Source organism: Typopeltis vanoorti, chromosome 4, assembly GCF_054136105.1.
Source record: "Typopeltis vanoorti isolate ZY-2024b chromosome 4, IOZ_Tvanoo_1.0, whole genome shotgun sequence".
Taxonomy (NCBI): Eukaryota; Metazoa; Arthropoda; class Arachnida; order Uropygi; family Thelyphonidae; genus Typopeltis; species Typopeltis vanoorti.
Window position 1 is genome coordinate 153,270,041 of NC_143552.1, and position 27,497 is coordinate 153,297,537.

Consider the following 27,497-nt stretch of genomic DNA (forward strand, 5'->3'; position numbering starts at 1 on the left):
CTTGAGGGTACATGTTAGGAATTTAATGATGTGATAAAAAAAGGTATACAATATTTTCACAAGTACTAACTTCCATTAGATGCCTCCCAAATCCAAAAGTTATTGTATGTGTGTGTGGTGGGAGTATGTGAAGTAATAACATGGTATTATGGGGCAAAAAAAAAAGCCAATTACCTTATCAGTGAAATGCTGCAACAGAAGTTACCACACAGGGCATGTGAAAATGTGAGGAAGTATTCAATTCTGCACAAACAACATTATACCCCCCGCCCCTGTAATTATATAAAAACACTCCTGCAGTTTTAAGTTTTGGAATGGTTATAGTTGCCAAAACGTTCAGGCTGTAACAAACAATCTGTATAGCTATTTTGTCTAAATGTGGCAGTTGTAGATGTTCACACTCCATTCAGAGTATGGACATGTTTCCTTCACTCTTAAGCATAAATGGGAAAGACACGGCAAATATCAGTCTTGCAAGAGCATCACCAACTATTGCAGCTGTAGCATGAAGTGACCAGATATTTTAATCTTACATGGATAGCACAAAGTAAAAAATCTCTGTCTGAAACTAACTGCAGTAGTCCTAATAATCTTGAAAGGCTTTTCTAATGTGTTTCCATAAGGACTGTTCCACTACTACTTTTTTTTTGGTCTTCTGTCTGACTTACCATAAGACCAATTTTATTATTTATAATATAAAAATATGGATAAAGGAAAAAAAAAACGAAATTTATTAAAATATTTAAAGACTAATATTTCTCCCTTATAACACAGCAGCATCAGTGTAAATTCAGTGAACCAAAAGGTAAACAGTTATCATCCATTAAAATTATTCCTTTAAACAGTTACTATGCAATAAATAACTCATTTAGAAACAATAAACAATCACATTTAAATATTATAGAAACATTTAATAATTTAAAAAAATTACAGAAAAAAAAAAGGTATTTTTGAACAACAATTTTTTAAATGTTAATTTTAAGGATAACCATGTCGGAGAAACAGACATGTAAACAGTGTTGTTTAGATTTGGTCATAATATAGAAAGTCTTCAGGAGGATTCCTTGAATAAGCCTAAACAGTTAAAAGAACTGAGATTCGATGGAGTGATCAGTAATAATGCTACAGTATTCAACCTGAATACGACAAATTGGCAGAAATGGAGATATCTTTAATTTACACGAAAATGCAAGGAAATAAGTAATTAATATGTATTTAGAGCCAATATTTACAGACCATCATCAGTAAAAACATTAGTTAATTACAAGGTAGAATGCAAATAATGGATTGATTTGAAATAGGAGGGCAAAGTGGTGTTATACATAAAACAATGCAAAGGTATAACTGAGGAAATGTTTTTTTATTCATTAACTGCACTTAAAAAAAAACTAATGATGTGTGATTAGAATATGACTCTTCCATATCTTAGATAATGAGAGGCAGCCATTCCGATTTAAGTTCGGATAGTGAAGTAAGACCTCAGCATTTTCTTTAAACAAATGTTCAAATTTATACCTACATCGATGAAGTAAGCATGTTTCAGACATGTGATTATTGTGGTTAGTATATATTCCATGCTGTGCTAAACCAGATTTCTCCGATTTCCTGTTAGTAATGTAAGATTGGTGTTCTTATATTCTCTTTTCCACTGAATGTCTAGTTTGTCAAAAATAAAAAAACAATGAAAGTCAAGTCAGGAAGTTGGTAGACACCAGGAAGAGCCAAAAGAGAATGTTTTTCTTTGGCAGATAGAAACCATGATGATAATTTGTTGATAGGAAGAAAAGTAGTTCCTAAATTGCATTTCTTAAGAATTATCAAATTTGAAAAATAGAGCTGTTTTCATGACTCTTCCTTCCACTTGCTGATAAACTTTTCCTTTGTATGTAAAAACAACTGGATTGTATAACCAAATTGATAAGTTTGTTAATGTCAAGAGAAAATTTATTCAAAAATTGAAGAATTTCCTGCAAAGATTTATTGCTATTATTATAATTACCCATCATAAATCATGGGGTGCTTAAGGGTCATATTAAGGGTCAAAGCTGTATAACTGAGGAGACCTCCACATAGCCTTTAAAGGAATGCGGAGAACCGACCAGGGCTTATGACCTAATGTCCAATCCTCACCTTCTCGTGGTGCACCCTGTTGGGTATCTACTTTGATACTGAACGAACGAGGATGGGCTGGCAATTTGGGATTTAGCCAACCAAATTGTATTCTTATTGGTTAAACCAAAATAAAAAAAAATGATGGTACAACATGACAAAATTTCATGCTGGCTGGGGCGTTGCCCAGTTAAACAAGGCCCCCATTGTTTCCGCCAGGGAACCAGGGCGAATAGCGAAAAGTCAGCTACTGGAACAAATCTGAAAACAAACCCCAACTCAACATCACCAGAGTTAAAGATTGGTACTATCAACGTAAGAAGCCTGAATGGCAAAGAAATGGAGCTAGCTGAGGAATTAGATAAGTACCAGATCGACATAATAGGGGCGACTAAAACAAAAAAGACCAAAACTGGTGAGATCTTTCTGAGCAATAAATACAGAATGTTATATTCAGGCAATGACAATCAAGGAAAAGAAGGAGTAGCCATAATATTCAACACAAAATACGAGGCTAATCTTCTTGAATGGCAGTCAGTCTCAAGTAGAGTAATGTGGGCAAATATGTGAATGGGGAACTGGACAATGAGACTTATTTGTGCCTATGGTCCCACAGAAGGTTCTACTAAGGTAGAAGTGGAGGAATTTTTTGAAGCTTTAGAAAAAGCAACTGACACAATGAAAAAGGAAAAGTTGGTCCTTGTTGGGGATCTAAATAGCAGAGTAGGAAATGATTGTGAGACATACAAAAATATTTTGGGAAAATTTGGAGAAAAGAGCAAAGGTAATAATAATGGCAAATATCTGTTGGATTTCTGCTCAGGACATGGACTGGTCATTACTAATACCGTGTTCCAACATAAAAATGTGCACAAATTCACATGGAGAGAAGAAGCTAGGAATAAGAAAAGTCTCATTGACTATGTTATTGTTGATAGTGATGTTTTCTCCCTGATGCAGGACACCAGAGTGTATAGAGGATTTGAAATTGGAAGTGATCACTATTTAGTCTTGAGCAGGATAAAATTGAATTTCATGTTGAAAAGAATAACATCTAAGAAAGTTTTAAAGCGAATAAAAGTTGAGCAGCTCTCAGATGTGAACTGTAGACTAAAATACAGAAAGATTATTGAAAAGAAAATGAAAGAGTTTGAGAACAGGAATCAAACCTTGGAGATTCAATGGCAAACTCTGAAGAAAACATTGATTGATTCTGCCAGAGAGGCATGTGGTGAGGTTGTGTGCAAGGATAAAAAAATCAGAACTCCCTGGTGGACAGAGGAAGTTAAAGAGGCAGTGAAGGAAAAGAAGAAAGCATATCAAAAGTTCCTGGCAAATAAGTCAGATTTTACTCTTACAGAATACAGAGACAAATGTAAGAAAGCTAAACAGTGTGTAAAACTAGCTAAACAAAAGTCATGGGAGGAGTTTGGCAAGAATATAGAAAATAAATATCAAGAACGTGGGAAAATATTCTGGAGGTTGTTGAAGAAGCTTAGGAATGGAGGAGAGAGTGCTGTAAAAGGAGTTAGAGATGATAAAGGTGACATGAAAACAGGAGAAAAAGATATCCTTGAAGTATGGAGTAATTACTTTGAAAAACTGCTAAATGAAACAAGCAGTGATGACAGCACAGTGATAGAAAACACTGACCAGGCATGCAGTCAGGAATATATATCCATAATTGAAGTAGAAAAAGCCATCAAAGGCTTGTAATGTGGAAAGGCAGCAGGAGTAGATGATATTCGACCAGAAATGCTGAAGTACGGTGGTATAAAAGTCTTACAGTGGCTGCACTGCATAGTTCAGAAAGCCTGGACAGAGGGACGAATTCCCGATGATTGGAGTAGAGCTCTCATAGTACCCATATATAAAAAAGGGAAATAAAACTGCATGTGAGAATTACAGAGGTATTTCCCTACTGAGTGTTCCTGGCAAGATCTATGCAAGTATACTTGAGAAACGGTTGAGAAGAATTGTGGAAGAAAAGCTTGGTGAAGAACAAGCTGGATTCAGGCCAAATAGAGGATGTCAGGATCAGATCTTCACTTTACGACAAATAGTCGAGAAAGCATGGGAATATAACAAAGATCTGTATTTAAGTTTTATCGATTTGGAAAAGGCATATGACAAGGTGCCAAGAGAGAAGCTATTCAATACGCTGCAGTTATATGGCGTCAATGAGGCATTATATCAAGCAATACTTAGTCTTTATTTGAGTTGTGAGTCAGCAGTTAGAATTGAAGTACAGGAAGATGGTTTAATGTTAAATGTGGTGTGAGACAAGGATGTACATTATCCCCTCTGTTATTCATTATCTATATGGATCACATTATGAAGGAAAGTGGTATTAAACATGATATCAAAATTGGAGATGTTAATGTCAGCTCTTTGCTTTATGCGGATGATGTTATACTTCTAAATAAATCCGCTACAAGTCTGCAAGATTCTCTGACTAAATTGAATAGCTGTTGTAATAGATATGGTATGAAGGTCAGCACTAAAAAGACAAAGACAATGAAAATTGGCAGAATCATTGAAAATGTCAACTGTGTTGTGAATGGAGAACCTGTGGAACAAGTAAAACATTTCAGCTACTTAGGCACGATTTTTACTGAAGATGGTAAATTAAATATAGAAATAGACAACAGAATCAGCAAAGCTGGTATGGTGGGAAGTCAATTGAATAAATTCATATGGAATAAGAGAGAAATTAGTCGGAACACTAAATTAGCTGTATACAAGACAGTGTTCAAACCAGTTTTAACTTATGGATCTGAGAGCTGGGTCAGAAGTAAAACACTTGACCAAAGACTAGAGACCGCAGATATGAGAGTCCTGAGAAAGATTAGAGGCGTGAACAGATGGCATCAATGGCAATATCATATTAAAAATGAGGATATTAGGAAAGAACTTGACATTGTCAGCATCCAGGAATGCATTAGCAGAGCTAATTTCAGGTGGTATGGTCACTTAAATAGAATGGGAGAGGAAAGATTAGCAAAACAAGTGTTCTCTGCCAGGTTGGCAGCAAAACAACCCAGAGGAAGACCAAGATATAGGTGGATTGATACGGTACAAAGTGCCTTAGACGATAGAAATATAAGATCTGATAATGTTGGAGTCTTGACAAGTAACAGAATGATTTGGAGGAAAATTGTAGATAGGAAGTTAGTAATGATGTAATTTTTTCATGTAGTACTGTCATATCCTATACACCCCTTGAGGGTACATGGCAGGAATTTGATGATGATGATCATAAATCATTACACTAATGTTACAAGAATAAATAATGATTAAAATGTAGATTATTTTTTCTTTAAACTCTGACTTGTTCTGAATTACAGCTTTGACATCTACAATTCTCACACCAGTTACATAATTAGCATAAGCTCTGATAAAGGAAGACTTTAAGAGAGGAAAAAAATCAAAAAAAAAATTTAAAAAAAAAACCTAAAAAAAATTAACAGTACATCAGTACCATAGATAAATTGAGAACAAAAATGGTAGTACCTGAAAAAATTACATCATTACTGATAGATAGATAATTATCTCAGGCAACATGTAAAGGAGAGCATGCAAGGATCAAGAGTTTTAGATCTGATCATTTCATCAGAGGATGTAATTGTGAGTGGGGGTTTCGCACTGTCCTCCAGTTCGTAAGAATGATCACAAAGTGATCACCTGGGTTGCGGCTAGCAATATGCAGACTTCTGTGAGGAAAGGATATATGTGGAATTATAAGGCTGGTGATTATGACAAGCTTAAGAGACAGCTTGGATCTACAGCATGGAATGAGGAGTTGAGCGATAAGGAAATAAATGCTGCTTGGGAAGTGACAAAGAAATATATAACAGCATCAATGCGTGACTGTATTCCAAAGGCCAAAACGCTGAATAAAGTAAGTGTAAGTGGATAAATGAGGGGACTTAAGTATGAAATCTGGAAGATACTTCGGAGACAGTACAGGATGAATAATGGTAATAATCAGTTACATGTAGAGTATAAAGAACAAGCCAGGAGAGTGACTTATTTAGTAAGGAAAACAAAAATGCAGTATGAGCAAAAATTGGCAAATTAGGTAAAGGAAAAACCTTAGATGTTTTTTTAGATATGTGGCAAGCAGAAGGAAGAATGGATCATGGTAAGATGATGTTAATGGATGAAAATGGTAGAATGGTAACTGTTGCAGAAGACATTGTTGAGGTACTCGTGATCAATTATAAAGTGTTTCCATCCTCAGCAGGGTGAAATCATGAGCAACTTAAGTGTAGGGGACATAGGAGAGGATGGCTTAATTGTGAGTGAGCAAGAGGTATTTGAAGAAATAAATAACCTTGATGTTAATAAGGCAATAGGATTTGATGACATATCACTATGTGTCTTAAGGGAATATTCCAGGGAACGAACTGGCAGTAGCATGCCTGTTTAATAAGGCTTACAACAGCACAGGTACCAAGGGAGTGGAAAGAAGGTAAAATTGTTCCACTGCAAATAAGGCTATGGATTCAAATTATAGGCTGATCTGTATATCTGGAGTTGTGAAGGTACTGAAGAGATTGGTGAGAAGTAGGATACAGAAATTGGGGTTGATAACAGCAGCATTTTAACAAACTAAAAAAACAGTTACAGTGTATCCTGAATGAAACATTTATGAAAGGAATTTATTCATTCAGGATGTTACAAGTCTAAAACAATAGACAAGAAAAAGAGCTTCTACTCAAGTAGAATGGATGAAATGTCTGCTGTAAATAATGTTAGAATATTACCTCTTTATGTAGAATTACAGAATTTAATGTTACCCCCCCCCCAAAATCATGTAGAGAATTCGTATAAAGAATAGTTCTTATAAGGTATTTTGTATACGAAGGAACAGACACAGTGTAAACGATAGTTCAAGGGTCACGTGCGAACCTTAGGGCAAACACCGAGCCTGAGCAGTATAAATCTTGGAAGATGACGCACGCTGAATTTTGTGTAAGTTACTCGAAAATCATGTGAGGTAACATATCGCAGTGGCAGTGAAGGTCAGCCTCGGTTCAAAAGAGGACGCCAACGGTAAAAAATAGAGGGGAGAATAAAAAGAGTTTGCACCACCCCCTCGCTCTCAGTGTTCCAGTTTTTTTTTGGCTTGTTCGTTCCCTCCCGCGGAATGGCAGATCTTGAATGGATTCGAGACGTTATTCCAATGTCGGACCTCGATGATCGAAGTTCCAGACGGTGCTAAGCGCAAGGTATCGCCATGTGCTACCCACATTCTTTCACTGGAGATTTTGTCTAGATGAATCGCAAACATATCCCATGTTCCTACGGCAGAACGCCAGGAATCATCGAAAGCAGAACCAGAATGTCATGGACATAATGCCAGCAGCAAAGCAGATGTTTGAAAGGGCTACCAGCTAAATTCCCACCACAAAGAAACAAGCGTGTGAAAGTAACGTGTTGTGCCAGGACAAAGAAAGTAGAAACAGACCGATCTGAAGATCCCATCATGGACATGGTAATGTAGTGATTTTGATATTTGTTCCCCATTAGATAAGAAAAGGAAGCTTACAAACTGATAATCAAGTGTGGACTGAATTAGAGAGCTTTAAATATTTGTTTAGTACCAGATAGTTTCCTTTAGACAGATTGTCCGGAAATGATTATAGAGATCTGTGTCATATTTAGTGAGCGTGACTAATCTTGTAAGCAGAATAGTAGTTGGATCTAATTGGTGTATAATATGTGTGTTTAATAACTTAACTTAAAGGAAAGTGTTTATTATCATCTGTTAGAATGTCAGTTGGTTTCACATAGTTTGATAAAATATAGCATTGACTTAGTTGAATGTGAGATATGATTAGATGTAAATGATTTAAGATTCCCAATAAATACGATGTTTCGTGTATATCTGTGTGTTGCCTATAATATGAACCAAAAATACCACTCGTAAAATCTGAACCATAGCGGGAGAAAGGGGAAAGATAGTATAATATGTTGTAATAGAGGTCACGACTGCAAACATCATCATCAAATTCCTGCCATGTACCTACAAGGGGTATACAGGATATGATAGTACTACATGAAAAAATTATATCATTACTAACTTCCTATCTACAATTTTCCTCCAAATCAGTCTGTTACTTGTCAAGACTCCAACATTATCAGATCTTGTATTTCTATCATCTAAGGCACTTTGCACCGTATCAATCCACCTATATCTTGGTCTTCCTCTGGGTCGTTTTGCTGCCAACCTGGCAGAGAACACTTGTTTTGCTAATCTTTCCTCACCCATTCTGTTTAGGTGACCATACCACCTGAGATTAGCTCTGCTAATGCATTCCTGGATGCAGACAATGTCAAGTTCTTTTCTAATATCCTCGTTTTTAATATGATATTGCCATTGATGCCATCTGTTCACGCCTCTAATCTTTCTCGGGACTCTCATATCTGCGGTCTCTAGTCTTTGGTCAAGTGTTTTACTTCTGACCCAGCTCTCAGATCCATAAGTTAAAACTGGTTTGAACACTGTCTTGTATACAGCTAATTCAGTGTTCTGACTAATTTCTCTTTTATTCCATATGAATTTATTCAACTGACTTCCTACCATACCAGCTTTGCTGATTCTGTTGTTTATTTCTATATTTAATTTACCATCTTCAGTAAAAATCGTGCCTAAGTTAGCTGAAATGTTTTACTTGTTCCACAGGTTCTCCATTCACAACACAGTTGACATTTTCAATGATTCTACCTATTTTCATTGTCTTTGTCTTTTTATTGCTGACCTTCATACCATATCTATTACAACAGCTATTCAATTCAGTCAGAGAATCTTGCAGACTTGTAGTGGATTTATTTAGAAGTATAACACCATCTGCATAAAGCAAAGAGCTGACATTAACATCTCCAATTTTGATATCATGTTTAATACCACTTTCCTTGATAATGTGATCCATATAGATAATGAATAACAGAGGGGATAATGTACATCCTTGTCTCACACCAGATTTAACATTAAACCATCTTCCTGTACTTCCTTCAATTCTAACTGCTGACTTACAGCTCAAATAAAGACTAAGTATTGCTTGATATAATGTCCCATTGACACCATATAACTGCTGTACTGAATAGGTTCTCTCTTGGCACCTTATCATGCGACTTTTCCAAATCGACAAAACTTAAATACAGATCTTTGTTATATTCCCATGCTTTCTCAACTATTTGTCGTAAAGTGAAGATCTGATCCTGACAGCCTCTGTTTGGCCTGAATCCAGCTTGTTCTTCACCAAGCTTTTCTTCCACAATTCTTCTCAACCGTTTCTCAAGTATACTTGCATAGATCTTGCCAGGAACACTCAGTAGGGAAATACCTCTGTAATTCTCACATGCAGTTTTATTTCCCTTTTTATATATGGGTACTATGAGAGCTCTACTCCAATCATCGGGAATTCGTCCCTCTGTCCAGTCTTTCTGAACTATGCAGTGCAGCCACTGTAAGACTCTTATACCACCGTACTTCGGCATTTCTGGTCGAATATCATCTACTCCTGCTGCCTTTCCACATTTCAAGCCTTTGATAGCTTTTTCTACTTCAAGTATGGATATGTATTCCTGCTTGCATGCCTGGTCAGTGTCTTTTACCACTGTGCTGTCATCACTGCTTGTTTCATTTAGCAGTTTTTCAAAGTAATTACTCCATACTTCAAGGATATCTTTTTCTCCAGTTTTCATGTCACCTTTATCATCTCTAACTCCTTTTATAGCACTCTTTCCTCCATTCCTAAGCTTCCTCAACAACCTCCAGAATATTTTGCCACCTTCTTGATATTTATTTTCTATATTCTTGCCAAAGTCCTCCCATGTCTTTTATTTAGCTAGTTTTACACAGTGTTTAGCATTCTTGCATTTGTCTCTATATTCTTTAAGAGCACAAGCTGACTTATTTGACAGGAACTTCTGATATGCTTTCTTCTTTTCCTTCACTGCCTCTAACTTCCTGAGTCCACCAGGGAGTTCTGATTTTTTTTATCCTTGCACACAACCTCACCACATGCCTCTCTGGCAGAATCAATCAATGTTTTCTTCAGAATTTGCCACTGAATCTCCAAGGTTTGATTCCTGTTCTCAAACTCTTCATTTTCTTTTCAATAATCTTTCTGTATTTTAGTCTACAGTTCACATCTGAGAGCTGCTCAACTTTTATTCGCTTTAAAACTTTCTTACATGTTATTCTTTTCAATATGAAATTCAATTTTATCCTGCTCAAGACTAAATAGTGATCACTTCCAATTTCAAATCCTCTGTACACTCTGGTGTCCTTCCAAGGGAGAAAACGTCACTATCAACAATAACATAGTCAATGAGACTTTTCTTATTCCTAGCCTCTTCTCTCCATGTGAATTTATGCACATTTTTATGTTGGAACATGGTGTTAGTAATAACCAGTCCATGTCCTGAGCAGAAATCCAACAGATATTTGCCATTATTATTACCTTTGCTCTTTTCTCCAAATTTTCCCAAAATATTTTTGTATGCCTCACAATCATTTCCTACTCTGCTATTTAGATCCCCAACAAGGACCAACTTTTCCTTTTTCATTGTGTCAGTTGCTTTTTCTAAAGCTTCAAAAAATTCCTCCACTTCTACCTTACTAGAACCTTCTGTGGGACCATAGGCACAAATAAGTCTCATTGTCCAGTTCCCCATTCTCATATTTGCCCACATTACTCAACTTGAGACTGACTGCAAACAAAGATTATATAACTTAGTAGAGTATTTAGTTTAATGAGTAAGGGTACTAAATTGTTCACAAATGTGCTTTTAAAGTCTAGAAAAGTTTCCCTGAATAAGAGTCTTCTATTATAGGAATATTGGCTGGTGCATCAGAAAAAATAAATTTTGCCAAGATCTGAAAAGGAAATGCTCCAGACAGCTAGATCAAAGGATTCTTTCTTTGTTAACGATTGATCTTTACTAATTGGAATAAGCACGTGTACAATCTAAAGATCGGCCAGAGTAGTTAGTTTGCCTCCCACTTAGAGTAAGAACATACGCAGTGATAGATATTTGAGTCAGTGAGATATAGGAAGAGCCTAATAGCAATTATTGAGAGACAAGCTTATAATTAAACTAAACAAGATTTAAGGAAAATTTAATGACATAACATCAGCATGGGTTTGTTAAATGGAGATCATATTTTACTAACTTATGTACTATAACAAGACGTGTACATTATGTACTATAACTATGACAAATACCTTGGACAAGGGAGATGCACATACAGTGGCTTGGATTTTGCAAAAGCTTTTGATAGACTGCCACACGACAAGCTGGTAAATGAAATTGAAACAGATGGGATTGTATAACAGACTTCTGAGTTGGATCAGTGACCGGCTGTCAGATAGCTATCAGAAAGCTGTCCATGGGAGCAGTATCCCGAAAGAGGAAGGTGGTGTGCTGTTTGGAGATGTAAAATTGGGGAGAGCAATGCAGAGTCAAGCAGACGTTATGGCCTTGCAGGAGGACTTGAATAGATTGCATGAATGAGCAAGGTAAGTGGAACTATCAGTTCAATGTTGCAAAGTGTAAACTTGGTGGGGAAACTTTGAAGTAGAGAAGATGAGATCTGGGAGTGGTGGTGAACAAGGACCTGAAATTCAGGGCCACACCACACAAGTGAAGACATCACATCGGATAATGGCAATGATGCAGAGGATCCTGACATGCAGAAATAAAGAGGTTATGATACTACTGTATAAGGCCTTGATAAGGCTCCATATGGATTATTGTGCAGATTTGGTCGTGGGTTTCGTGGTGATGAGGATATGTTAGAAAGGGTCCAGAGAAGATTCAAAAAGGTAGTCATTTTTGAATAACTACCTTTCATGGAATGTGAAGTACAAGAACATATTGTGAAAATGTAAGTTCAAAACCTTGTGAATAAGAGGAGGGGTGGGATATAAATGAGACATAAGCTGGTTAGGAGTTATCAGGTTGACATGGAAGAGATTTTTCATAAAATGGGAGAGGGGGGAGGTAGAACAAGAGGCCATTGCTGGAAAATGTATAAGGAGGTGTGAGCAGAGAAGTATGGAATAGGTTCTTTGCATGGAGAGTGGTTGATGAGTGGAATGCATTGCCTGAGTGGGTTATGAATGTAGACACAATGAATCGGTTTAAGGCAGCATGGTTGGATGAGCATGTGTGCAATATTGTGTACCTCCCACGATGAGGCTGACTCCATGGAGGTCAGATGATAATTATTATTTACAAAACACATTGCCCAGCATCTTTTTCAAGGTGGTAAAATTCTTGCCCCCCCCCCAGTTTTCTCCATAATCCGGTATTGATGCTTAGATGTTGGTTATCACTTGTGTTGAAATGTAATGGCGAAACCACTATTTAGAAATAATAATTACTAACTAAAATCATTTAGCTAATAAATTACTATGCCCATGTTTTGCCTGGATCACCAAGGCATCTTGATAGGCACAAAGAAATACAACTAAGCATGTGCATGCAGGCAGATTAGCAGTATGCAATGGATACAAATCATCACAAAGCCCTCCTTTTCATACAGAAACAGATACATATTGGAGAGATAATTTCTAGAATATGACACAGCATTCAACAAACTTGAAAAAATTTGCTTCACTTTACCTAAAATATGTGAGACCTTCATCACTGAACCTATAGTCAGAACTGTAGGATTCTGCTTTTCATACTCTATGTTTGCCTTCCTGCATGTACATGCTTAGCTGTATTTATTTATGCCAATAAAGATGCCTTGGTGAACAAGATGAAATATTGGCTTATTAACTATATAAATTTATTTAGCAATTATCTCTTAGATGTGTGTTTTCTCCATTAAACTTCAACATGAGTCCTTTCTGTATTGCTTGAAACATAATGAAGTCTCATAAGGTTATTTCCAATAGGTAGTGCCTGAGAGAGCAGAAATTAGTTATTTTCATTATAACATCCAAATAGTAAAAATCAAAAGCTATGCTTATAACAGAAATTGTATGACAATATCACATAACTGCATTATGGATTACTAGCTTCCTACTGTAAAAATAATCATAATTTTAAATTATGAATATTTTTACAGTATCATCATCATCAAATTCCTGCCATGTACTCTCAAAGGGTGTACAGGATTTGATAGTACTACATGAAAAAAAATTACATCATTACTAACTTCCTATCTACAATTTTCTTCCAAATCAGTCTGTTACTTGTCAAGACTCCAACATTATCAGATCTTATATTTCTATCGTCTAAGGCACTTTGTACCGTATCAATCCACCTATATCTTGGTCTTCCTCTGGGTCGTTTTGCTGCCAACCTGGCAGAGAAAACTTGTTTGGCTTATCTTTCTTCGCCCATTCTGTTTAAGTGACCACACCACCTCAGATTAGCTCTGCTAATGCATTCCTGGATGTTGACAATGTCAAGTTCTTTCCTAATATCCTCGTTTTTAATATGATATTGCCATTGATGCCATCGGTTCACGCCTATAATCTTTCTCAGGACTCTCATATCTGCGGTCTCTAGTCTTTGGTCAAGTGTTTTACTTCTGACCCAGCTCCCAGATCCATAAGTTAAAACTGGTTTGAACACTGTCTTGTAAACAGCTAATTTAGTGTTCCCACTAATTTCTCTCTTATTCCATATGAATTTATTCAATTGACTTCCTACCATACCAGCTTTGCTGATTCTGTTGTCTATTTCTATATTTAATTTACCATCTTCAGTAAAAATCGTGCCTAAGTAGCTGAAATGTTTCACTTGTTCCACAGGTTCTCCATTCACAACACAGTTGACATTTTCAATGATTTTGCCTATTTTCATTGTCTTTGTCTTTTTATTGCTGACCTTCATACCATAGCTATTACAACAGCTATTCAATTTAGTCAGAGAATCTTGCAAACTTGTAGCGGATTTATTTAGAAGTATAACATCATCCGCATAAAGCAAACAACTGACATTAACATCTCCAATTTTGATATCATGTTTAATACCACTTTCCTTCATAATGTGATCCATATAGATAATGAATAACAGAGGGGATAATGTACATCCTTTTCTCACACCAGATTTAACATTAAACCATCTTCCTGTATTTCCTTCAATTCTAACTGCTGACTCACAACTCAAATAAAGACTAAGTATTGCTTGATATAATGCCCCATTGACACCATATAACTGTAGCGTATTGAATAGCTTCTCTCTTGGCACCTTGTCATATGCCTTTTCCAAATCGACAAAACTTAAATACAGATCTCTGTTATAGTTTTGTTCTCAAACTCTCTCATTTTTTCTTCAATAATCTTTGTGTATTTTAGTCTACAGTTCACATCAACTTTTATTCGCTTTAAAACTTTCTTACATGTTATTCTTTTCAATATGAAATTCAATTTTATCTTGCTCAAGACTAAATAGTGATCACTTCCAATTTCAAATCCTCTGTACACCCTGGTGTCCTGCACCAGGGAGAAAACATCACTATCAACAATAACATAGTCAATGAGACTTTTCTTATTCCTTGCCTCTTCTCTCCATGTGAATTTGTGCACATTTTTATGTTGGAACATGGTGTTAGTAATAACCAGTCCATGTCCTGAGCAGAAATCCAACAGATATTTGCCATTATTATTAGCTTTACTCTTTTCTCCAAATTTTCCAAAAATATTTTTATATGTCTCACAATCATTTCCTACTCTGCTATTTAGATCCCCAACAAGGACCAACTTTTCCTTTTTCATTGTCAGTTGCTTTTTCTGAAGCCTTAAAAAATTCTTCCACTTCTACCTTAGTAGAACCTTCTGTGGGACCACAGGCACAATAAATCTCATTGTCCAGTTCCCCATTCTTATATTTGCCCACATCCCTTTACTTGACACTGCCTGCCATTCAAGAAGATTAGCCTCGTATTTTGTGTTGAATACTGTGGCTACTCCTCCTTTTCCTTGATTGTCATTGCCTGAATATAACATTTTGTATTTATTGCTCAGGAAGATCTCACAAGTTTTTGTCTTTTTTTGTTTCAGTCACCCCTATTATGTCGATCTGGTACTTATCTAATTCCTCAGCTAGCTCCATGTCTTTGCCATTCAGGCTTCTTATGTTGGTAGTGCCGATCTTTAACTCTGGTGATTTTGAGTTGGGGTTTGTTTTCAGATTCATTCCAGTAGCTGACTTTTTGCTGTTTGCTCTGGTTCCCTAGCGAAAACAATGGGGGCCTTGTTTAACCGGGCGACGCCCCAGCTGGCATGAAATTTTGTCATGTCGTACCATCATTTTTTTATTTTGGTTTAACCAATAAGAATACAATTTGGTCGGCTAAATCCCAAATTGCCAGCTCATCCTCGTTCGTTCAGTATCAAAGTAGATACCCAACAGGGTGCACCACGAGAAGGTGAGGATTGGACATTAGGTCAGAAGCCCTGGTCGGTTCTCCGCATTCCTTTAAAGGCTATGTGGAGGTCTCCTCTCAGTTATACAGCTTTGACCCTTAAGCACCTATTTTTACAGTAGGGAGCTAGTAATGCATAATACAGTTATGTGGTATTGTCATAGTGTGTCTAGTGCATATCAAGAAATGTGAAGTATTTGAAATTTTGATGCATTTACTAAATTCTGATAATTGTGTTACTTTCGATCCTGTTATTGCAATTTAAAAATATCAAGCGTTGCATTTTGAAAAGACGTTCTCATTAGGCTAATGGAGACAACCTGTCAGCCATTATACTTAGCTTCTCACTTGTCATTTACATGGAGTGCACATGCTCTCCGATGGGTTTGATGGGTGATTGACAGCTGACAAAGAGAGCGTTCAGTATTATGGTAATGAGGAAAACGAGAGAGAGAGAGCTAATGGAAGTGTAAAAACACAGACCAGAGAATTTTGTTCTTAGGAATTTTTTTTAGTTTTATGTGACAGTCGGGAGAATATTAATACAAAATTCCGAAAAGGAATCATAGAACTGAGAGTCCTTAAACTGGAGGAGTTGAAACTGTCAACAAGTATTTAGTAAATAAATGAAGATACTGCAGTCAATGTTCTAATTGAATGTTCGAGGAAACACTGATAGGAAAGTTTCATCTATCTCAAGGACGTTGGATCAATTTGTTATTTCAATTGGAAAAGGCGACTGAATTAGCTCAACTTAGATATGTTGTTTATGAAGTAGTAGAAGAAACTGTTTTCTCTGGTACAGTAAATTGTGCGTTCAAATAGAACGACAAGAGGTAAGAAATATTTATACTTCAGTGAGACAGAAGGAACAATATTTTATGCTATGTAACAGTTATAAGAAAGGATTCCAGAGAAAAGAAGAAGAAAATATTTATATTTTCGGAAAAGACCGTAACAAAGAAACTGACTATAAACATTTTGTTATTGTGGAAACTGTTTAGTCTGGTAGATGTGATTAAGTATATGTTAAACAATCCTGTAATAGAATGAGTCAGAGAATGGGTGATTTTAATATTTTTGAATAAGAAAATCTCTAAAGTGCAGATTTATTTTATGCCTTGGATTCAGTATTTTTGAAATATTGTAATTTTATTTAAAGTGTATATATTGTTTTAGTTTTATTAAATGGATATATTTTTGTATTTGGTCTTGAGTCAGTGACTTCCAGATTCTAAAAGTCATTGCACCAATCGGAATTGAACCCTTGTGTAAATACTAAATACTCTGAATAAAAATCTTCTCTTTATAGAGACAATCTCATTACACTACCGCAATTTTCCTTTGAATTAATCTGCTAAGTTTTGAGCATGATAAAATGAATGTCATATTGAAAAGACAATACAGTACATAAAAAAATAAATAAAAAACATTAAAGAATCAAAGTGGAACAGCTTTCAGATGTTATCAGTAGATTCATATATGCTAAAGTTATCGAAGGAAAAAATGAAACATTCTGAAAACAAGAACCAAAGCTTAAAGACAGTGGCAGACTCTGAAGAAAACATCACTTGATTCAGTCAAAGACACAAGGTGAAGTTGTTTGCAAGGAAAGAAAAATCCAAACTTCACGGTGTACTCAATATGTTAAAGAGGCCATCCTGGAAAAAAATAAAATAAATCAAAAGAGTAAGTCAGATACACTCTGAGAGGATACAGAGAAAAATGAAAGGTAAAGCTAAGCTGTGTGTGTGTGTGTGTGTGAGCTAAATAAAAGTCATGGAAAATTTTGATAAGAAGAATATAGAGGATAAATAACAAGAATGTGGCAAAATGTTGTGGAGACTATTGAAATGAAGGAAAGAGGAACTGTAAAAACTGAACTGAAGATAAAACATTCTGGATGTCTGGAGAATTTCTTTGCAGATGTTAAATGAAACAAAAAAGTGGCACAATACTGGTAGAAAATGCTCAAGAGATCTGAAGTCGAGAGCACATATCAATTCAAGAAGTAGAAAAAAAATTAAGAAACCTGAAATGTGGATGGAGAAAACAGTGTTCTACTAGAAAGGCTCACAAATCAAGATAAATACATTTTATAATCCCATTTAAAAAACAAGGAAGAGAAAAAAACTGAATGTGAGAATTACAAAAGACTTTCACTGCTGAGTGTTCCAAGTAAAATTTATGTAAGACTATTTTGAGAAGAGAATAAGAAAAATTGTGGAAGAGAAACCAAGGGAAGAGCAAGATGGATTAAATAGGACTGTCAGGATTAGATTTTCTATTTAAGACCAACAATTAAGAAATCATGGGAATACAAAGAAGTTTTACAAATCTGGTAAACATATATATAACCTATAGAACAAGTGAAGTAATCATGCTTAAACAGAATGATTTTTCATGAAGATGGAATATTAAATATGGAAATAGACAAAAATAAAGCAAAGTTGGTATTGGTGAGGAGCTTATTCTCCAAATTTCTCTTCAAGAAATTTTCTTAGTCTCAAATATGCCTGCATAAATCTTACCTGGAACACTCAATAGGGAAATTCCTCTGTAATTCTCAGATTATTTGCCTTTTTTAATAGGTGGGAACTATGAGAGCTCTGTTCCAATTGTCTGGAATTTGAAATTCTGAATTATGCAGTATAGTCAATGTACGAGGTGTGGCTATTAAATAACAAGACTGGATGCAAAAATGTGGTTAATTACAATTGTACAACTTAATTGTTATCCCCTTCAACATACTCCCTTCCTCTATCTATACACCATTGCATACAAATTTTCCATTGTTGGAAGCAGTGCTGCAAGTCATCGGGTGTTATCTGCTTCAGCAGAGCTGCCGTTTTCTCCTTTACCTCATCCACTGACTGAAAATGAGTGCCCTTCAATGCGGATTTCAACTTTGGGAAAAAAAGTTGAAAGTCGCATGGAGCTAAGTCCAGCGAGAAAGGTGGATAATCCAACATTGGGATCTTCTTATCAGCCAGATACTGCTTTACAGACAGTGCACTTTGGGCTGGAGTGTTGGCCTGATGGAGAACCCAAGCATTGTTCTTCCACAGATCGGGTCTCTTCTTCCTCACTCGTTTTCTCAGCTTGGGACCAGAACCTGAAGGTAATAATGTTGGTTAACTGTCTAACCCTCTGGTACCCATTCAACCATTACCACGCCATTGATATAAAAAAAATGATCAGCACTGCCTTAAGTTTTGACTTGCTCATGCTTGCTTTTTTCATTCTCGGTGACGGAGTTTTCCAGCGCATCGATTGTCTCTATTTTCTGGATCATACTGGAAAATCCACGTCTCATCACATGTGATGATCTTCTCCTGCAAGTCTGGCTCCGCTGTCAGCTGTTCCATGATGTTAGTGTAAATTTGTTTCTGGGCGTCTTTCGGCTGCTGACACAAGTTTTTGGGAACCATTTTGGTGCAGACTTTGTTCATGTTCAATTGCTCATACAAAATTTGTCGTACAGTCTCCTTATCGATGTGCACCATGTCTGCTATCATCTGAATGCTTATCGTTGCGGACAAGTTCATTAATTTTTCCAACATTTTGTTCGGTTCCTGCCATCACAGGGAGACTTGTCGTTCATCATCTTCAATGTTTTCTCGACCTTCAGCAAAGTGATTGTGCCATACAAACATTCGGGCCCATGGCATTACATTATCATGTACACTTCCTGCAACAGCATCAAACACTCAGTCGGCGATTTCTTCAATTTCATAAGATATTTGAGATTAATGCGCTCCTAGTTTAACATTAGACATTATTCCGGCAAAGCAACTTCACACGTGTTTCTTTTATAACTGCCTACAGACTAACTACGAGCGACAGCAAACAATGCTCATCTCAACTGCTTCTAGAACCTTCAAGGTCACTCACAGCGCAAGCACATTCCACTGCTATGAGTACACGATTCACAGTGCACCTCGTCTTGTTATTTAATAGTCACACCTCAAAGCTTTTATACCTCCATATTTGAGCATTTCTGGTCAAAATATCTGCTCCAGCTGCCTCGATATTTCAGGTGTTTGATTGTATTGACACACACACTTCTGATTGTATTCTTCTAGAATATTGACTACAAATTTATCAATTCTGGTGTAATTTAACAGTCTTTCAAAGTAATTACTCCAGACATCTACCTACCTATTTACCATCCGGCATTACAGCCTGTTGTGAGCCTTAGCCTCCTGTAGAACTTGCCTCCACGATCTTTTGTCCTTGACTAATCTTTTCCAGCCTTTCACTTTCATAGTAGTCAAGTCTTGGATTACGTTATCAATCCATCTTATTTTATTCTTCTTTTTCTGTTTATTTCGTAATCCAATCACATCCTTTTTTCCATTCCAGGTCAGTTGTCATTGAGTACTATTCAAAGGTTTGTATTGGTTTCATAGCATCAAATTTTTTTTATGTGACTGGGTTGCCAGCCCAATGCACAACCCTCCTCCTTCATCCAGGCTTGGGACTGGCTGAAGTAATCACTACTCAGAGTAACCAGCTTCAGGCGGAGTTAGTCCAGACATCTAGAATATTTTAATCTTCAGCTTTTATGTTATCTTTATCATCTCTGATTCTTTTAAGGGTAATCTTTCCTGAATTCTAAGCTTCTTCAATAGTCTCCAGAATATTTTGCCATTTTTGAGATATTTATCTCCTACGCTCTTATCAAAGTCTTCCAATAACTTCTTTTAGCTATTTTTAAATGCTGCTTAACTTTCTTACTTGTTTCCTCTGCATTCTCTCATGGCAGCTGCTGACTTACATGGAATTTTGAATATATTTACTTCTTTTCCAGGAGTATCTTTTAGACTTTGAAAAAGCTGAATTTCCAGGAGGAAAAATACTGCTGTCTCCATATGAGACTAGCTAACTCACCTTCATTTGAAAAGCCCTGATAAAGGTTTTTTGCACCCTAGATGGGATTTGAACCCAGGTCTTTACAACCAAAGGGCATCATTGAAACCAACTAAACTATGGAAGCTCCACATTTTTCTTTTCAATACAATATTCATCTTTATTCTGCTCAAAACAAAACTACTTCAAGTTTGCACAGGATAAAGATGAATATCAAATTTCTGCTTAAGGATGAACATCACACACTATATAACAAATAACCATATCTGATTTATAATATCAACTCTTTTAAACATATCAATGAACTTTACTTACGACACACATGGCAAGTAAAACAGGCAATATGATACACCTGGTCCATAGCAGTGCACCCGCTGCCTTCACCAAGTACTTTTTCACCGCATTTAGAACACATTCCTGTCAAAAGTACATGAGGCATATGATTTAAAAATAGATATTTTAAAAAGAAATGTTAATACTTTTTTGTAAACCAAATTATGAAACATGCAATTACACAAGTGGGTGAAAACATCCTGGATAAGAAGAACTTTTTTGCAGAAGAGAGTGTAGTACCCTCAGTGCTTATAACTTATGCAGGCATACATTAAAAAAAGATGCATAAATATGAACAGCATAAAGTGCATCAATGTAGACTGCTTACCTATAACTGGTATTTCTTCCTCCTCCTCCTCCTCATCTGACAGCACAGTAACAAAGAAATTTTCTATTATAGCATACATGAATTAAAACATACTACGCATTTAATCACATTATGAATATAAATTTAAATTTTGACATAATGCTTTAGAACAGTACTGAAAATAAAAATAAACTCACCAAGGAAAACTATGCCCTTCATACTTTTGTGTTTACTCAATATAGCTGCATTCTACTCATTTAACCTAAATGACAAAAATTCTCTACCCTCTCCCTTCCTAGCCTCACTATTATTTGGAGGATTTTAAATGTAACTTCAAAATGTATTTAAAGACATGTAGTGATTGGAATACCATTCAAAGAGGATCAAAGGTTCAAAGACATAAAATACAAATTGCATTCAGATCAAACAAATTTCAACTTGTAAAACAAACCTATCAACACCACATAATATAATTTGTACAATAAGGCGCCAGGAAGGGAGTGTAAAATTTACATCTTTTACATTTGATCAACTTAAAAATGTTTCAAAATTTTCAGTGCACAGAATACTTCTGGGAATAATCCTTACACACAATACCCAAAATCCACCAAATCAAACTTCACCATCACAAGGAGAAGGGATTCCCCCTCCCACACATACATACATACATGTATTCCACTACCTGAATACTGTTGCTTTACTCTTTTTGGTCCAGAGGCACATAATATTGTTAACATCCAGAGTGCTTTTCAGTTTTCCATAAAATTCTATTTCATATATAAAAAATAGACAAAAACAATATACACAACTGCCACCACTACACTACTGATTCACTGAATGCCAAATCACAAGATGCACATAAGGCTATTATATACTGGTATTTTTAGGAATGATATTATAATGTAGAAGATATATAATAATTAAAACATTAATTAATGCTTCCAATATTTTGTCAAAGTCAAACCAAGATCATCAGGAAACAACGTACACACAGATACATGCATGCTGGCATTCACGTTGGTTAAATAAAATTGAAACAGAGCAAGCAAGCAAGGGTAAGCCTAAAGTACTAATAGTGCCATCTAGATGGCTAGATTAGGTATTCTTGGCCAATGGGCTGATTGATGGTCCTATGATCAATCTGGCCTCACAGACCATGTTTTGGATACAACCCACAGGATCTCCTAGAGAAAAACCACCATGCTCCACCACAGTAAAAAAAAAAAAAAATTAAATATAATAATGTATTAATTACCACCCACCACAGCTTTTCTGGCTTCAGCGATGTCCTCTGTGAAGCCACAAAAATCATCACAGAATTGAGGACACACTTTGTTCCACATCCCTTTAGTTATTGCTTGCTCCACTTCCTCCCAAGAATCAGCAGTTCATGATGGCATCATGGATGGTATAATTCTTTCAGAACTCTCTCAAGGTCATCACATAATCTTCCCTAGCCCTGACTGCTTGTGGGAATGTACGCCATAAGTAATAAGCATTAAATGCAGAAATGACTCCCTGGTACATTGGCTGTATTAATGATGTAGTGTTGGGTGGTAAAAATACGACCTTTACATTAGGGTGAAGGTCATCTAAAGGTATTGGATGTCCAGGAGCACTGTCCAGCAGAAGCAGAATTTTAAAGGGAATTCTCTTTTACACACAATAACATTCCACAGTAGGAATAAAACAGTTCAAGAACCAATCTTCAAACATGGCAAGTGTGATCCAGGCCCTTAAATTTGACTTCCAAATAATGGGAAGAGCTGCTTTAACAATGCAGCGAAGTGCAGGTTCGTTTATATGCGCAAAAAAAAAAAAAGTTTCTGAATTATTAATTATCCTTATCGGGAGCCCGTTCGTAAGTATGGAACACCGTAAGTCAGGTCGTCCGTAACCTGAGACCACCTGTATTGTCAGCTCCATTCAAGCACAGGTATGGAGATATCTCGACAGACTGTGACAACCTCTTAACAAATGTCATGAACACGTTCCATTGGTTTGAGATGCTGTCCATAGCCAGGATACAATGCTATATGAGATTCCAAACTATCTGGCAATATCAGTAATTCTGCAGCCTTTTTCAAGCTTTCCAATAATTCTTTCCTGCATGAAATCATATAGATATCTTTGAGACATTACAAGACAAGTAAGTTTACAACTTTATTCCTTCACGAAAAAAGCTTCCTTCAAACACTATTCGCTTAGACTTTTGCCTTTTATCGTGTTGAGTGCTACCACATGACCCCTTAGTGCACTATTCAAAATTTTGAATGCATACTTTCTTTGTACTCGAAATTGTCACAAGCTGATTCATCTGAATTTGCAGTTGAAATCTTCAGAGATAGTTCATCTGTAGGTTTTGGACACCAGTGTATATATAGAAAGCTAAAGTTTGATGTTCAAAAAATTGTGATTTAAACATGTAAATAATCCTATTGCTTCCTAATTGTAATGTACTGTATATTTTGCCATGCTGCAGTTGATTTTAACCACAATAAATTCCTTTAGAACAGCACTGTGTCTACGTGGTTTTATTCAGAACTTTTTGGAAGTTTGTCACAGCAAGTTTAAATAATTTTAATAGAACATGTGCACTAGACACATTAAAATAACTTTCACATCTTAAACATTATGTAACGTTGTCCACATAACGTTGGATGAAATATATTGGAGTTTTTGAATAAAATTCTATATAATTTTTTTATTATGTGTAAGCCATGAAAATTATTTTAATAAGTCAGTAAGTTTGTTATAATAGCATAGTGAAAGGCAACTGTTATTCTCCTTTATTAACATCTGATAGCCATGGTTTTCAAATTTCTTAAAGCGAGACAGAAAAAAATAAAATGTTCATTTATACCAGAATTACTTGTTAAGTGATGGGTTAAGTGAGTTTGTTCATATCTGCAAATTTCTTTGTGTGTGGCTATAAAATAAATATTAAACTGTGAGCAAACATAATTTTGCTCACAGTTTTGAGATGAAAATGTTCAAATGTCTAATAAAGTTGCACTGTTAGAAGGAATGGGGATTTGGGAAAGTATGATATACTTTCCCAAATCCCAAAGGATAAGACAAAATGACATAACATCACAAAATGAAAGCATTTTCCTAAAAAAATTTGAAGTTCTATTATTTCAGATTACAAACATGATTGTTAAAAATCTTAAATATTATTTTAAGAAAGATTAAAAAATTGATGAACCACAAAATAGTTGCATTAACTTTAATAATACTAACTACAAATTTAAAAAAGACAATATTTCACAAGTAATAGATAATATTGCACATTCTTCTCTTAACATAAATTTTTTTATAAAAAAAACTTCAGAAATTAATGAGAAGATTATTTTCATAGAACATAAAGTATTATAATAACATTCTGAATAAAAAATTTATTATTATTATTAAGAGAGACCTCCAGGGAGTCAGGGACTCAATGAGGGAGGCCACATATTACACACACCAGCTATCACACTTATTCTTGAATTTATTCACACTGCTTGCACTGATAACATCCAATGGCAATCCATTCCAGTATATAATGTAAAACAGTACTGTCTATTAAAACTATTTATTAAACTTAAAGTCTGCGCAGGCTAGTGGCTGTGCGCTTCGCAACCATATGACTGGGGAAAGAGTGTCCAAGGTTCGATTCCCGTCGAAGACGCGAGGAATTTGAGGATCTTCCTCAGCCATAGCCAAGTTAGCTAGTCTTGGCGCGAGCAGTAGGGTGTTTTCCGCCAGTTTATCTGACGTTTTTCATCCTGCAAGCAAGCAAACCGGCCCTGTGAACACATGGATCTACAACCATAAATACTTAACCCCCCAAAGGGGCTCAACTCGCCCCAATAGGGACAGGGGAGAAAAAGGGAGGAAACTCCATATAAATATATTAAACTTAAAAAAAGATGAAAGAAAAATTTGATTTTCTGTTATTCTTTTACTTAAAATGAATCAATTATAGTTTGTAAAAATGATTTGTTTTAAAAACCAACTGAGATATTCCCAGGTCTGTATAAATTAATGTTCTGACTCAGAATTTTTAAAATTTTGCTTCACTCAGCTCCAATCATGCTCAGTGAATATCTTTGAAGAAAAGCAAATTGCTACTTAATTCATAAATTTTCTGATATGTATCCTCAAGGGGTGTATAGATAGGCTACTATGACAGTACAACATGATTAAGTTTACAGTATTATTAATCTTCTCTCAACAATTTTTCTCCAAATTAATGTATTTCTTGTCAGCACTCTAGCATGGTCATACTTAATATTTCAGTCGTCTAGGATACTTCTCATTAAATCAATCCAGTAGATCTTGGTCTCCACTTGTTCTTTTTTCTGCCATTTTAGCACCAAAAACCTCGTTTTCTAACCTTTTCTCTACCATTCTAAGTTACTATACCACATTAGAATCCATTCACACATTCCAGAATGCCAATACAGGTAACCCTCATATAACGCGGATGTTAGGTTCCATAGAAATGCTGCGTTATATAAATCGCGTTATGCGAGACTCAGATCACATAGAAAAAGTAGGGTTATGTTCCGAAATCATTTTTTTAAAAAAATTATATAATCAACAATGACATATCCAACAAAAATATTTTATTTAATTCAGGTTATTCATGTATGTTATGAAAATATATATAAATTATGAAACAAATGCATAGTATAAAATTATAAAAATTACAAATTATACATAAACTTCATTGCACATAATGCATAAAATGTCTTAGCTAAAATAAAATAAAGTGCATATTTTAATCTTCATAGCACGAGGATTTGAGGATCGGTTAATAAACATTGGTTTTTTCATTTAATCACCCAATGCATTACTATTACTACAGAAGAGATTACTACAAAACAGTAGAGTAATTCTATTTTTAGAAATCTTTCAATCCAGGAGCTGATCTTTCATTTTTCAAAATACTGTACAGGTGCGTTTTTGCATTTTTTTCCAATATAACCTGGATCATCTGCAAACACCTGGTGTGCATCCTAAATGTTTATAAACTGTGAGAGCTTTTTGTTTAATAAGATTTCCATCCAAAGGAATTTTCTTTCGAGTGCAATCTTCTATCCATATCATTAGAGATTTCTCCATTTTTCCCATTTGACTATTGCATACACGAGCAACGTGCTTTGTACTTACCATTGACCCAGCAATAAACACTTTCTCGGATTTTATGTTAATTTTGTTTGTTAGAATTGTTGATTCGTTTAAATTCAAAGTCTTTGCAACAACTCTTGGTTTTTCTCCATTTTTCAACTGATCCAAGATTTTAATTTTTTCTTCGAGAGAAATAAATTTTCTTTTCAATGTTGGTTTTTTTGCTTTTGTTGCAGTTTGTGGCCATTACTATAAAAATATTTTTTTTACATAAAAAAAGCATTACATATTAATTATGTAACTCACCAGAAAATAAAGTGCTCAGCTTGAGATTAACATACATGATTTTAATGCACTTTCCTGGCAGAAAATGAAGACAATTTTCAACAATAAACACTTTATACGGTAAACAATTGACATACATGCATACCAAAGGGCATTTCCCCTAATATAAATCCGCTACTTATAACTACATGGCCGATACAGGCAGACAATTTAGCGAAGATAAAATTTGATTTTCAAGTTGCACAGCGAAAAACATATGAAAAGATAAAGGGTTACTACAATTTGTAGACCGTGTTTTTATCTCAACTGCGTTGAACAAGGGTTACTACAATTTGTAGACCGCGTTGTATAAGTACCGTATTATACGAGGGTTACCTGTAATATCAAGGTCCTTCCTAATATCTTCATTTTTAATATGACTCTGCCAATGATGCCATCTGTTCACTCCCTTAATTTTTTTTTTTTTTTTTCAGAACTCTTGTATCCATGTGCTCCAATTACTTCTTTTAACCCTCTCAAATCCATAATAAATTTAAACTGGCTTGAACACTGTCATGTATACAGCTAATTTAGTGTTTTGGCTAATTTCTCTCTTATTCCATATAAATTTATTCAACTAGCTCCCCATCACACCAGCCTTGTTATTTATTTACACAGTTAATTTACCATCTTCACTAAAAATCACATCTAAATAGTTGAAACCTTTCTTGTTCTACAGGTTTTCCATTGAGAATGCAGCTGTTGTATTCTATGTTCCCATCTCTTTACACAGTTTTGGTCTTTTTATTGCTGATTTTCATGCCAAATTTATTACAGCTATTGTCTACCTCAAATGTTGATATGCAAATGCTTTTTGTATTCCACTTGAATATTTTCTACTACTGTTCTGTCTTGTTTCCTTTAACAGTCCTCCAAAGTAATTACTCCAGGCATCTGAATATCCTTATCTTCACTTTTCATGTCATCTTTATCATCTTTGATTCCTTTTATTCATATTCTATCCTCCATTTTTAAGCTTTTTTTCAATAGCCCTCGAGAACATTTTGCCATCTTACTGATATTTAGCTTCTATAT

General features: G+C 35.4%; 1 protein-coding gene across 2 annotated transcripts in view; it reads right to left on the reverse strand.

Moving 5' to 3' along the window:
* Positions 1 to 27,497, reverse strand: part of LOC150107764 (lipoma-preferred partner homolog) — a 219,139-nt gene that overhangs the window by 101,804 nt on the left and 89,838 nt on the right. The window contains exons 5-6 of one of the 2 annotated variants that reach the window (XM_090391523.1): positions 21,042 to 21,077; positions 20,696 to 20,797 (exon numbers count right to left, since the gene is read on the reverse strand). In XM_090391523.1, coding sequence (XP_090247649.1) covers positions 20,696 to 20,797; positions 21,042 to 21,077 — 138 coding nt within the window. The remainder of the gene's footprint in view (positions 1 to 20,695; positions 20,798 to 21,041; positions 21,078 to 27,497) is intronic. The other variant, XM_090391524.1, reaches the window with a different exon arrangement.